This window comes from Heterocephalus glaber, unplaced genomic scaffold (genome assembly GCF_053883595.1).
Source record: "Heterocephalus glaber isolate CG9 unplaced genomic scaffold, H.glaber_assembly_v1.0 deba00001719, whole genome shotgun sequence".
Taxonomy (NCBI): domain Eukaryota; kingdom Metazoa; phylum Chordata; class Mammalia; order Rodentia; family Bathyergidae; genus Heterocephalus; species Heterocephalus glaber.
In genome coordinates, this window is record NW_028258432.1 from 6,192,081 (window position 1) to 6,206,872 (window position 14,792).

Here is a 14,792-nt window from a genome sequence, read left to right on the forward strand (position 1 = left end):
TCAGCAATGAGAGAAAAGTAACTAAGACATGTGTTATCTATATATAATAGAATACTACTCAGCTATAAGGAATGACAAATTCAAGAATTTTGTAAGAAAATGGATGCATCTGGAAAATACAATGTGGAGTGAAATAAACCAGACACACAGGCTTAAAAACCGTATGGTATCTCTCATTTGAGAGAGGCAAAGTACAAAGAAAATAATAAAAGATGAATAAAAAGGGACAAGGGTATGGATCTCTTGCAATAAGGAAGAGGTCCAAGTGAACAAGGGTGAGGGATAAGGAGGAAGGGAAGGGAAAATAAGAAGAATAAACATATGCCATAACAGGAGCCTAACGACCCCAATCAATGTAAATATTATACGGTCTAACATGAACTAAGACAAACAATACCAACAGGAATAAAAAGTGGTGTAGGAAATTGGAGGAGGAGGGAGAGAGAGGGAAGGGTAAACACGCAGTAATATGTACATTAACCATTCCCCAAGATGACTGTACACTAATTGAACTGCAAACATGTGCAAATAAAATAAAAAATGAAACAATAATAATAGTACATTTTTTAAATTAAAAAAGAAAGGAAGAAAAATCATTAAACATGGAAATAACAAAGGAAAATTCTTCAGACTCCAAAACCAGTGAAGAAGAAAGAGGAAAGTAAAAGAAAAGAAAAGAAGAGAAAGAGTCCAAAACTCAAAAACCTTTCTTTGTATATTTGAATGAGTACGTTTATTTTTTTCTTTTTCTTTCTTTTTTTTCCCCTGGATCTGTGGTTTTGGAGTGCAGCATTTCATGGTTTGCTTTGCTCTTTCCTCCATTCCCTCTGCTTACCCCAGGTAGTGGCAGTGTCCAGGCTGAGACTTGTCCTTGCTTGTGCAGCTAGGGAAGGAAGGCAGTCAGACCCCAGATCTGTGCTGAATGCAGGTAGAAGGGAGAGTGCTCAAGTACTATGAATTGCTGACACTTTCAGACCCATTGCAACTCAAGCTTGCCCTGACCTCCCTCTGCTGGGAACTGGGTTTATGTCCTTCCTGCCCCAAGTTCAAAGACCTCATAGGGTCTCTTTCCAGCCTGATCCCTGTCTGCAGCTGTCTCCTGTGGCTCTCACCCAGACACTGTGGGAGGGTAACACTGGGAAGCCTGCAGTGAACCAACTGTTCCGAGTCGCAGTTAAAGCAATTAACCCCTTCCCAAAATGGCACCCAACCAAGTACCCTCCTGCAATTTGGTGGGCACCTGTGCTGGGATCCCTATCCAGCTGTTGCCTGCTGTGTGGAGGGAATCCCTTTTGGAGAAAACCCCACGCTGTCCCCGAAGGTCACAAAAACCGCAGGCTCTCCCTGGAGCCCACATCACTGGCCCAGTGAGCTGCTATCATTTCTCTGGATTCCCAAGCACTCACCTTGCTTCTGCAGAACCAGGCTCCCCTCCCATTGAGCTGAGAACCAGGAGCCAGGGAGAGCATCCAGACTGTTTCATTTTCCTTCTATGAATTGTGGTCTGTCTCTCGAACTTCTCTGTTGCTCTTAATTTTCCTGTCAGTTCCTTCCCAATTCCCAGCAACCCGCTTCTCTTTTTTTCTTCCTCAAGTTGTTGTTTTCCAGTATCTGGATTCTCAGTCTCAGAAAGGCTGAAATTTGTGGCCTCTCACCATTCCACCATCTTGATTCCTTGTCCTTGTTTTTATTGTACAAAGTTTTAATGTTTTATGCAGTAAAAATGTGTCTTTTACTAGCTTCTGGGAATAAATGAGAACCCAATGGGAAGAGAAAAGAGAGTAAGACATTTTAAGTTTTACAGTTTGTAAAAGCATTTTATATTTAGTATATCATTCTAACATCTTAACTATAAGGAAAGTGTTTTTAAAAGCTTAGGTATCTAGGATCAGACTCATCCTCATCAGAGGAACAGGAATGAAATAAGACTTCACACATACCGCTTCATTGGGTGCTGACTCTAACATAAGTGGATAATCCTTTCCCCCTTACAGATGAGAGAAGAAACTAAGCGATTTGGACAGAATTGCTTAGCTTAGAGTGAGTATTATTATAATGTGTTTTATTCATCTGATAGGATTGAGTTTGAGCCCAGCCTGGGCAACTTAATGACTTAGAGATACACTGTCTCAAAAAACAAAATTAAAAAGGATTGGCAGGGCCCTAAGTTCCATCCTCAGAACTACCACAGAAAAGAAAAGAAAGGAATAAAGAGATAAAGAGAAACAGAGACAGAGTGACAGAGAAAGAGAGAGAGAGAGAGAGAGAGAGAGGAGAATGTATCTGGCCACTTTTTGATTATCCCTTTTTGTTTATTTACACTTTAAAAAAAGCATATTCAACACACATATTTGTCATTGATAATTCCAATATTTAAAGTGATTAAGGGTCTGATTTGTTTTTTTTCTGACATTTTTCAGGTAAACTACTCTTTCCCTCTTTGTGATAATTGTTTGTGAACTCATCTTTGATGGGAGTTTATCTTGCAGAATTCTTTGAAGCTGAAGACATGTTTCTCCAGAGAGAATTTGCATTTGTTTCTATCAGGCACCTGAAAGCAATACAAACTCAGGACTACGTTAAAATAAAACTCACTCTAAGGGCTGTTGGGAGCTAGATGTGATACGAATTCATTCTGCAGTTCCTTCTATGAGCTAGCGAAAAGTAATGAGTTCTCAGGGTGTAGTTATCTTGTGAGAGCCAAAGCTACAACAGGCAACTTTTCTTTGTGAGACATGGTTTTCTTTGGTAATGATATTGGCAGGGAGTTGGCACACTGGCCTATGAGTCAAACTATCCCACTGCCTGTTTTTGTTTTTTCAAAAAAGTTGGGGTTTTTTGGTTGTTTTTGAAACAGGGTCATGCTATGCAGTTCAGGCTGGCCTTGAACACACTGTGTAGCCCAGCTTGGCCTCAAACTTGTGGTATTATTCCTGCCCTAGCCTCCCAAGTGCTAGGAATACAAGCAAAAAAAGTTTTATTAGAACACAACTAGGCAGGCCCCTTTGTTTACATATTCTCTATGATGCTTCTGTGCTACAGTAGTGGAGTTGAGTAGTAGGGACAAAGACTACAACCTACAAAGCCTAGGGTAATCATTGTCTTCTGGTCATTATAGAAAAAGTTTGCTGACTCCTAGTGCAGACCTTTGTTTTTCCAGTTGTGTAGGGGATTCTCTGATCTTGCATGGCTTAAATTACCAAGGATACAAAGCTGCTTTATTGAGAGACTCCAAACACAGTGCCTTAAACAAGATCATTTATTTCTTTTTCATATCATGGTCCAATTCCATGGACCTGTCCAGAGCTGATGGCACTGCTCAGTGGATTCGAAGGCCCAGACTCCTAATTGGGTTGTCTGCCAATGTGAAGTAACAGCCTTATTAGAATGGTTCCGTGTTTTTGGCTTCCAGCTCATGGGGAACGGGAAAGAATCCGATCCAGATGTTGCATCCTTTGCCTCTGCTCATCACACACTGGCCAAGACCTAGTTACACAGCTGTGAGGTGGGCTGGCATGTGTTATGGATAGGTGTCATGCGCTCAGCTAAAATGCCTACTGGTAGAGCAGAAGGGGAGGATCTGCTAGGAGACGGCACAGTGCCCCAGGCTGTCTGCACTTGTCTTCTCTACAGCTGCTAGAATCTTCAAGTCTTGGATTATTGACGTTCTGCTTCTTCACTGTCTCGCTTACTTTTGCTGTCTAACAGTTTACCTTATGTCTTTCCTAAGTCAGCTATATACTTAAAAGATGATTAGAAAATTTTACCCATCATTTTCATGTTTTGTAATAAGACTTTTTTTAAAGGAGATCTAATCCAAGCCAAAGGCTTTACTTTATGACTTATGTTCTATGATGGAACTTGCTTTCTGTGTTTTTATAGGCTTATTAATGACAAAGAGTGACTCTTTTGAATCACTGTTTCCATCTCTGTTCGCTGGACAAAGAATTGACCTAAGAACAATGTTCTTTTAAATAATTGAGCCAAAACCAATAATGTGCTGGCTTTTTATCCCTTCTGGCCTTATAAAGAATTCCTTCTGTTCCTATGTAGTGTTTTATATGCATTTGGCCTAGAACTAGTGACTCACCACTTTTAAAATCCTTTGCTCTTTGAAAATAATTGACATATTTAGTGGGTATTTGCAGTAAGGTAACCAGGAGAGTTTGGCAAGTCATTCTTCCTTGGTTGAGAAATAGTACATTCTATGTTGTCCAGAATGGTATCCACTAACCACACTAAGCACTTGAAATATGGCAAATACAACTAGGAACTGAACTTTTTCTTTTTTGGTACCAGGGATCAAACTCGGGTCTTTGTGCTTGCGCAGCAGGCGTCAAAACCACTGAGTTAAATCCCCGGCCCTGGAACTGAACTTTTAATTTTTTTTGAACTTTTAATTTTCAATTTAAATTTAAAGCTTGACACGATTCAAGTTTTAGGCAGCATTTAAGTTTGTTTGGAACAAATTGCATATAGCAGTCTATTTTCAGTAGTAAATTTTATAAAACCTAAATGCAAATCAAATAGTTTATAGGAAAATTTAGCATCCCAATTGAGAATTATTTAGGCGTAACATTCACATTGGATTTCAAAGATGGTGTGAAAAAAAAGAATGCAAAACATTTTGTTAGTATTTTTATATTGCTGTCACATCCAAATGATATTAGGGGAAATAAAATAAATTAATTTCATGTGTTTAGTATTGTCTTAATGTCTTAGTATAAAATTTAAAATTCTATAAGTAGCTCACGGTATGTTTCTGCTGGGCAATTCTGCTTGCGATGGTACTTACCATGCTCCTGGGATCACTGATGGGTTACATATACCTGAAAGAGGAATAAATCGCAGATATTAAATTTACTTCTTTTAAAATATTTCTTACATCAGTTGATTAAACAGCCCATCACCTAGTATCCCTGCTTTCATTGTCCTCTTGTATCTTTGTTCCTTATGAGAGTTCCTACAGTCATCTTTTTGAAATGCAAATAAGATCAGATGGACTCATCCTCACTGCTCTTCGTTATTCTAAGCCCTTTCACATAAGATATAAGACTTTTGGTAGTCTGGCTCTACTTTCTCTGCCAGCTCTTTCTTCTAACATTTAGACTAGGCTACTCCAGAACACTGCTCTTTTGTACCACTTTGCAGGTTCATTTCATATCATTGGTTATTTCTTTTCTCTGGAATAAATGTTAACCTTTCAGCGCCATCTTATCTTGCCCTTCTCCAACTCCTCCAGTAAAGTTAAATGGATCTGCTTCACACTGGTTGGACTTTTGAACCTTAAGGTACAGGCTTACCATGTTATAGGTTTTGTTATTATTGATAGTGTGTTTGTCAGCCCTATGACGGTGTAATTCCAGGAGGCCTGTCTTGTTATTTACTTATTTAATTTGTGATACTGAGGATTGAACCCAGTGTCTTTGCACTGAGCTACATCCTCAGCCCTTTTTATTTTTTTAAATTTTGAGACTGGGTCTTACTAAGTTGCCAAATTGCCTGGGCAGTGCCTGAATTTGTGATCCTTCTCTCTCATCCTCCCTGAGTGCTGAAATTACATGCATGTGCCACCATGCCCAGCTTGGTTTTGTCTTTGTATCATCAATATTTAGCATCAACTTGTATTCTACAAATATTTACTAACTGGACAATTAATGTAGTGGAAAAAGAGTTGATTCAGTGACTTCTCATGACCTTTTCCAAGGCAGGAATTGGAAACATACTGCTAGGGTTAGGATTTTAGCATTACCGCTTGGTAACTACTTGACCTTGGCTGAGTTATTTAACATCTTTGTACCCCATTAATAAAATGGAGGTAATTACTCATCTTAGAGGTTGATTGTAAGCATTCAAATGAGCTAGCATATGTAAGGTGTTTAAATACGTTCTCTGTACAAAGTAAGCAAAATTAACTCAAATATTAACTTAATAAATGTTAACTTATTGTCAAATACAGTCTAAACTTTTTTTTTTCTTTCTCTCAGGCCACAAATCAAAGATTTTAACTGGATTTCGAGAACCTAGCGTTACGGAAACCAATGAGCTAGGAAGAAAAATCCAGTTCTGAGCAGTCATTGAATAAACAAGTATCTACTTGGCAACAAACTTCTGAAATTAATTTTGTGAATCTCATTATCTAAGAATAACATATGATTTAGAGTGAATTTGGTTAAGATGCTTAGAATTCAGAATAGAAAATCTGACTTTGATGTTAGAGAATAACTTAATGGATCATGTACTGGGAGTATTAAAGGAGTTGAGAATTAGGTCATGAATTCAGGGTGTATAATGAATTATGGAAAATTCAGAGATGAAGGAAGAAAAGCTGATACAAAATAAAACTGACCCAGTATAGTGTATTAAATATTTATTAATTTTAGTTATACAACTCTTTTTAAAACACTTTTTTGAGCTGCAATTCACATATCATGAAGTTCACTTATTTGAAGTCCAAGATTCAATGGTTTTCAGCATGTTCATAAAGCTGTACAATATCATAATAGCTGAGTTTTAAAATATTTTTGTCTCCACAAAAAGGAAGATTAGCAGTCATCCCTCCTTCTCTGCCACTACCACCTTAAGTCCACTTTAAGCAGGCAACCATTTATCTGTTCTCTGTAGCTTTGGCCATTCTGAATATTTCATATAAATGTGACTTATTTTCTTCAATTAGCATAATGGTTTCAGGAGCCATCCATGTTGTAGCATATAGCAGTATTCATTCCTTTATATTGCTAAATAATATTTGATCGGATGGATTTAACAACACATCCATTCATCAGTTGAGGAACATTTGTATTGTTTCTACTTACTGGTATTAGCAGTGTTATTGCTCTGAATATTCAGGTAGATATTTTTGTAGGCAAATTATTTCAGTTATCTTAGGATGTATACCTAGCAGCAGAATTGCTAGGTCATACGGTAACTAACTATGCTTAACATTTTGAGGAACTGTCAACTTTTCAAAAGTTGCCACACCATTTTACATTCTTTTCTTTTTTCCTTTGGTACTGGAGATAAAATCCAGGGCCTCAGACATGCTAAGAGAGGCTTCCACTGCTCAGCTACATCTCCAGCCCAATATTTTACATTCTTTCCAGCAGTATATGAAGGTTCCAATTTCTCCATATCCTGTTATTGTTTGTCTTTCTTATAGCCATCTTAGTAAGTGTAAAGTGGTATCTCACTGTGGTTTGGTTTATATTTCCCTAGTGATTAATCATGTTGACCGTCTTTTCATGTCATGTGTTGTTAGTGTCATTTGCATACTATGCAGCTTATTATTATGCATACATCATCCCTGTATTCATTCTATTAGTCAGCAATTATTATGTTTCATACATTTTTTGAAGTGTTAGAATAATTAAGTGAACACATCAAACAAAATTCCAGCCCTCATGGAACATATATTCTCGTTAGGGAAATAGACAATATATAAAATAAATAAGTTAAATACATGGAATGTTAGGTGGTGAGAAGGGCAATGGAAAGAAATGAAGAAAGAGACTGCTGAAAGTGAAACTCACAAATTTAAATAAAGTAGGTAGAGAAGGTCTAAGGAGGAAGGTGATGTTTGAATATAGACAAGAGGACACAAAGGAGGGATCTGTTCAGAGACAAAGAGAACAGGGATGAAGAAATAATCAACTCCAAAGCTCCAAAGCAGGGCGATCCACTGGCCCATCAGAAGAGCATCTGTATAGCTATAATTGGAAGAAGAAGGAGAGTAAGAACAGGTGGGAAAAGAGAGGTAAGAGCAGACTGGACCATAGTGAAGACTGTGGTTTTCGCTTATGTGAGATCCTAAGGTTTTGAAGGATTTGTACAGAGAAGTGACATGACCTGTTGGAGGTATGCAGTACATGTCTTTGATCTGTTGAGAAGGTTCTGTTCTACTTCTAGTCTCCTGATAGTTTTTACCATGAACAGCTGTAGAATTTAGTCCAATACTCTTTCTCCAACTAGTGACAGGATCATATGGCTTTCTCCTTTACTCTGTTAAAATGATGACTTTTGGGGGTGGATCTTCCAATGCTGAACCAACACTGCCATCCCTATAATAAAACCACTTTCTACATCCTGCCAGATCTGACTTCCAATAGTTTGTTTTGTTAAACAAATTTCTATCTATGTTCATACTTTTTTCTTCTGTTATCTTTATCCAGTTTTAGCATTAGCACAATGTTGATTTCCTAAAATGAGGGGAGAAGTGTTCCTTCTTTTTTCTGCTTAAATGTTTGATATAATTTATCAGTTAAAATGTTTATGAGCTGTTGTCATATAGGTAGGTTCTGACGCTAGGAATATACTTTCTTTAATAGGTGCTATTCAAATTTTATATTTCCTCCAGAGTTAGTTTCATTAATTTGTCTTCTAAGTTACTTCTTAGAAGTTGTCAAATTTATTTCAAAAAAGATTTTTGTAATATGCTTTCTATATCCTTTTAAATTCTGTAAAATCTGTGGTAATGTCTCCTACATCTTAATATTGTAATTTTAAAAACTGTATGTGTAACAGGAAGAAAAGGTCTAAAAGAGCAGGGGAATGGTGAGGGGTAGGGGAAGGGAAAAAAGGGAAAGGAGAAAATATGAGAAGAGGAAAAAAATGGAAACAAGGTCTTTGCAAATAGGGAAGGGTGGAGGGGGTGAAGAGAGGGCAAGGGAAGGGGGGAAAAAAAAGAACCAAGAGACTCATGTAATGGTACAAGATCCCAATGATGAATGTAACTCTATTTTATACCTAAAATGTACCAATAAAGTTAATGTGGGGGAAAAAATCTAATCATCTGTTGTTGGATATACAGGCTGCTTCTAGTATTTTGCTATCATGAATTGTGGTGCTAAACATTGGTATGGATATATCAATGTAATATAATGCACTAAGCTCTTTGGGAAAGAGGCCTAGAAGGGGGATAGTTGGGTCATATGGAATTTCTAATTTTAGTTCTTTGAGAAATCTCCATACTTATTTCTATAATGATTGTGCTAGTTTACATTCCCACCAACAATGTAGGAGAATTGTAAGGGCTTTTTAAGATTGGATTTTTACATCTATAATCCACATTGAGTTAATTTAGCATCTGAAGTGAAATGTTGGTTGTTACTGTTTTTTCATAGATACCCAATTCTTTTGGTATAAAATACCGAACATCACATATAACCTCTACAAACTGTAAACTAAATAAACCTTTCCACCTTTAAAAAAAAAAAAGAAGGACATTGCATCCTTGTAAAGGGGACAATCCAATATGAAGAGATGACAATCATAAATATCTATGCACCAAACACTAGTGCACCCAACTATATAAAACAAATACTAACAGGCATGAAAAGTCATATAGGCACTAATACAATAGTAGTGGGGGACCTCAATGCCACACTGTCACAAATAGATAGATCAACTAGACAAAAAATAAGTAATGCAATACTAGAACTCAATTGAACCTTTGAACAAATGAACTTAATGGATGTTTAGAGAGAGTTCCACCCCACAAAATCAGAATACACATTCTTCTCAGTTGCACATGGGTCATTCTCCAAAATAGACCACATACTCACACATAGAACATGTTTAAGTAAGTGCAAAGGAATTGAAGTTATCCCCTGTATATTATCAGACCATAGTGCAATGAAATTGGAGATCCATAGCAAAAGAAACAAGAAAAATTTCATAAACACGTGGAAATTGAACAACACACTGCCGAATAACCAATAGGTCACAGAGGAAATTAAAGAAGAAATCAGACAGTTCCTTCAATTAAATGACAATGACAATACAACATATCAGAATCTATGGGACACAATGCAAGCAGTCTTATCAGGGAAATTCACAGCAGTGACTACACATATTAGGAAAACAGAGGAAGCCCAATTAAACAACCTGATGCTGAACCTCAAGCTTATAGAAAAAGAAGAGCAGGACAAAAACAAAGCTCATAAAAGGGATGAAATTATAAAGATCAGAGCAGAAATCAATGCAATGGAGACTAAGAGAATGATACAAAAATTTAATGAAGCCAAGAGTTGCTTCTTAGAAAGAATAAACAAAATTGACAAACCCTTAGCCAACCTTATCAGAAAAAGGTAAGGCCCAAATCCATGCAATTAAGAATGAAAAGAGTGAAATTACAATGGACCTAGCAGAAATCCAGAGGATCATCAATACCTACTTTGAAAACCTATATTCCAATAAGATGGAAAACACAGAAGAAATGGACAGATTCCTAGACACATATGAATTACCAAAGTTGAACAAAGAAGACCTAAAAATTCTAAGCAACTCTGTATCAACCAATGAAATTGAAAATGTAATTAAAAACTTACTCACTAAGAAAATCCCAGGTCCTGATGGCTTCACTGCTTAATTGTACAAGAAATTTAGAGAGAAACAATTGCCACTGCTGTTTAAACTCTTCAATGAAATTAAAAGGGAAGCAATACTCCCAAATTCATTCCTGGAAGCAAGATTGCCTTGCTCTGCAAAGCAGAGAAAGACCCAACCCAAAAAGAGAACTATAGGCCAATCTCACTAAGGAACACAGATGCAAAATTTTTTACTAAGATACTGGCCCATAGAATGCAGAAGATCCTCAAGAAGATCATACACCCTGATCAAGTGGGATTCATCCCAGGGATGCAGGGATGGTTCAACACATGCAAATCAATCAATGTAATACACTATATCAGTAGAGCCAAGACAAAGACCATAGGATTATCTACACAGATGGAGAAAAAACATTTGACAAAATCCAACATGCATTTATGATAAAAACCCTACAAAAATTGGAATAGACAATCTCTATCTCAATCTGATAAAAGCCATGTATGAAAAACCAACAGCCAATATCATACTAAATGGTCAAAAACTGAAATCCTTCACACTAAAATCAGGAACAAGACAAGGATGTCCACTATCACCACTACTGTTCAACATACTTTTGGAACATTAGCCACAACAATTAGACAAGAGAAAGAAGTAAAAGAAAAAACATAGGAAACAAAGAAGTCAAATTGTCATTATTTGCAGATGACATGATACTCTATATAGAAGACCCCAAGAATTCCACCAAAAGGCTTCTAGACTCAATAACAAAATTCAGTAGAGTTAGGTGGATACAAGGTCAACACACAAAAATCAATAGCTTTCCTCTACATGAATAACAGGCTCACTGAGAATGAAATAGGCCAAACAATTCCCTTCACAATAGCATCCAAAAAACGGAAATACCTAGGAATCAACCTAACAAAAGAAATCGAAGACCTCTTCTCTGAAAACTATAGCACTCTGAAAAGAGAGATTGAAGATGATATCAGACAATGGAAAGTCATCCCCTGCTCCTGGGTAGGAAGAATCAATATAGTGAAAATGGCCACATTTGCAAAATTGCTATATAGATTCAATGCAATCCCAATTGAAATCCCAGCAGCATTCTTCATGGGCCTTGAGAAAACAATTCAAAAATTCTTTTGGAACAAGAAGAGACCCAGAATAGCAAAAGCAATTCTAGGTAGCAGAGACATGGCAGAGGGTATCAAAATCCCCAACTTGAAACTATACTACAAAGCTACTGTGATAAAACAGCATGGTACCGGCAAAGAAACAGACCTGAGGACCAGTGGAACAGATTAGAAGATGCTGAAACAACTCCAGACACACTCAGCTATCTCATCTTCAATAAAGGAGCCAAACACCCTCACTGGAGGAAAGATAGCTTCTTTAATAAATGGTGCTGGAAAAATTGGGTTTCAACTTGCCAAAAATTAAAATTAGACATATCCCTCGTCATGCATTAAGCTAAAATTAAAATGGATTAAAGATCTAAATATTAAAATAGAAACGCTGAACCAGCTGGTACAGAAGTTAGGTAGAACCCTTGAAGACATCGGTGTAGAAAAAGATTTTATGAACAAAACCTCAGTTGCCAGTGAACTAGCACAAACAATCAACAAGTAGGATCTTTTCTTATTTAAAAACTTCTGCACAGAAAGAGAAACCACCAGCAGTGTGAAGAGACAACCCACAGTGTAGGGAAGAAATCTTCACCTGCTTTTCCTCAGACAAGGGCCTACTATCTAGAATCTATAAAGAACTTAAAAAGATCAGACCTCCCAAATTTAAAGACCCAATCCAAAAATGGGCATCTGAAATGAACAGACATTTCTCAGACAAAGAAGTAGAAATAGCAAATAAACATATGAAAAAATGTTCAACATCACTAGTCATTCGAGAGTTCCAAATGAAAACAATGCTGAGATTCCACCTCACCCCAGAAAGAATGGCTGACATCATGAAATCAACCAATAACAAATGCTGGCGAGGTTGTGGGGAGAAAGGAACCTTCCTTCATTTTTGGTAGGAGTGCAGATTGGTGCAACCATTATGGAAATCAGTATGCAGATACCTCAAACAACTAGGACTGGAAGTCCCATTTGACCCAGCTATTCCCCTGCTGGGTATCTTCCCCAAAGAATTAAAATAATCATACTACAGTGATATATGTGCACCCATGTTAATAGCAGCACAGTTTGTAATAGCTAAAACTTGGAAGCAGCCCAGATGCCCATCAACTGGAGACTGGTTAAGGAAAATGTGGGGTTTTTTTTATAAGGTGGAGTACCACTCAGCTATAATGATTGAGAAATTAGAGACATTTATAGCTAAATGGATGCACATTGAGGCGATACTCTTAAGTGAAATAAATAGGATGCACATGTGCAAATACTGAATTGTTTCTCTAGTGTGAGAAACTGAAAGTGTAAATAAGGACTAAAAGGTATAATGGGTAAATGTGAAAATGGAAGAAAAGGGCAAAGGGAAAGGGGAAGTGGGAGGGGTAGGGGAAAGGAAAGAAGGGAATGGAATTAATATCAGAAAATGGAAAAATGTTAACAAAGTCTCTGTAAATAGGGAGGGATGGAGGGGTTGAAGGGAGGGTAGGGAAAGGGGAAAAATAAGAATCAAGAAAGATTATGTAAGGTGCAAATTTCCAATGATGAATGTCATTATATTGTATACCTAAAATGTACCAATGATTAAAATGCATAACTGATAATGCGAAATAGGAAGAAAAGGTCCAAAGGGGTACGGGTAGTGGGAGGGGCAGGGGAAAGGAAAGAAGGGAAAGGAAATACGATGAGAAATGAAAAAATGGAACCAAAGTCTTTGTAAATAGGGAAGGGCGGTGGGGGGCGGGGTGAAGGGAGGGCAGGGAATGGGGAAAATTCTGATGGGCTTTCCTTTGTATGTGATTTGTTTCTTTTCTCTAACTGCTTATAGAACTTTGTTCTTCTGTTGAGTTTCTGGAATCTTAATAATTATATGCCTATGTGTAGATTTTTTTGATCAAGGCTATTTGGAGTCCTATATGCCTCACTTATCTGTATGTCAAGCTCTTTTCCCCTGCTTGGGAAGTTTTCTGCCATTATTTCTGTGAAGAGATTTTTTATGTCATCTGCACTCTCTCTTGTTTCTTCATTGACTCCAGTCAGTCTTATGTTATTCTTCTTTGCATCATCTAGCAGCTGCTGGATTGATTTCTCATGTTCCCTTTTAATTTTGAAGCAATTTTTCTTTTCCTGGTCACTAATTGCAATCTTAACTTCTATATCTGAAATTCTGTCCTCACATTGGCTCATTCTGCTGTGCAGACTTTCAATGGAGTTTTTCATCTCCTGGAAATCTATTTGCAACTGTTTTATGGATTCCATTTGTTTCCTATGTTGGGATTCCATCATGTTCCTGAGCTCCTCTCTAGATTTATTTATCATGTCTTGCTCTAGGGGCACAATTTCTCCTGTTATCTGAGAAATTATTTCTGATTTCATTTTTTCCACATCCCCTTTGTTGCCAGTTCAGTGGGTCCAGGTGGTTGAGTATCAGAGTGTTCCATCTCATTTCCCTTTGGAGTTGCTGTAGGTGATCTGGAAGTCTGGTTTTGAGACTTATTTATGTGTTTTCTCATTTGGACTGGGGGGCCCTGTTGGCGCCTACATGGATTACCTCCTCTGAGCTGGGAGAGGTGGGACAGGGGCTGGGAGCAGCGGTAGGGATGGTGGCCCAAAAGCCCTTTCCTGTGGGCTGGGAGCAGAGGGAGTGATGGTAGCCGGGAAGCCCCTTCCTCTGGTCCAGGAGCAGTGGGATGGCAGCTCAGAAGCCCCTCCCTCTGGGCCGGGAGCGGTGGGAGGGATGGTGGCCCAGAAGCCCCTTCCTCTGGGCCAGGAACAGCGGGACAGAAGTTGGCCCAAAAGCCCTTTCTTCTGGGCTGGGAGCAGCGGGAGGGATGGTGACCGGGAAGCCCCTTCCTCTGGACCAGAAGCAGTGGGACGACGGCTCAGAAGCCCCTACCTCTGGCCCAGGGACAGCGGGACTCAGTACCTTGGTCTGGTGGTCTAGTGTCCTCTGCGTCTTTGTAGTGTGGAACCAGGTGGCTGCCTGTCTGCAGCGGGGTGATTCGGTGTCTTCCGCGTGACTCAGGACCTCTGTAGGGCGTGCACAGACCTTCCTGTGTGCAGCGAGCCGATTCCGCGTGTGTTCTGTGCGACTCAGGACCTGCCTGTCTGCAGCGGGGTCGAGCATGTTTGAACTTTAAACAGTGACTATTGATTTACTGTTGTAAATAATGACAGCTAATAACTCCCATCCCCTTTCTCTCATTTTCCATTCCTAGTTTTTGTTAGTTACATTATTATTTTTACTTTGAGCACTTACATCTCTAGAACAATACTTTCATAGTTGCGTAATTGCAATTTTATAAGAATTTGAATTTCTGTCTTACTGCCAAGATTGGTGGT

General features: G+C 38.2%; 1 protein-coding gene and 1 long non-coding RNA gene across 5 annotated transcripts in view; one reads left to right on the forward strand and one right to left on the reverse strand.

The window, feature by feature from the left end:
- The window catches only part of Nup58 (nucleoporin 58), a 69,762-nt gene extending 63,677 nt beyond the window's left edge, over window positions 1-6,085 (forward strand). For all 3 annotated transcript variants that reach the window (XM_087199437.1, XM_021236339.2, XM_021236338.2), the window contains one exon: window positions 5,988-6,085. In XM_087199437.1, coding sequence (XP_087055563.1) covers window positions 5,988-6,070 — 83 coding nt within the window. In that variant the 3' untranslated portion in view covers window positions 6,071-6,085. The remainder of the gene's footprint in view (window positions 1-5,987) is intronic.
- LOC110343912 (uncharacterized) lies at window positions 724-14,545 on the reverse strand. 2 transcript variants are annotated; one of them, XR_015446610.1, is made up of 4 exons: window positions 14,377-14,545; window positions 4,796-4,829; window positions 1,407-1,742; window positions 724-883 (listed from the first exon to the last, which is right to left on the reverse strand). It is a non-coding gene; the product is annotated as an uncharacterized LOC110343912 (long non-coding RNA). The 2 variants fall into 2 exon arrangements; XR_002386171.2 differs by having other exon boundaries at window positions 724-918.
- Between the last annotated feature and the right edge of the window lie 247 nt (window positions 14,546-14,792).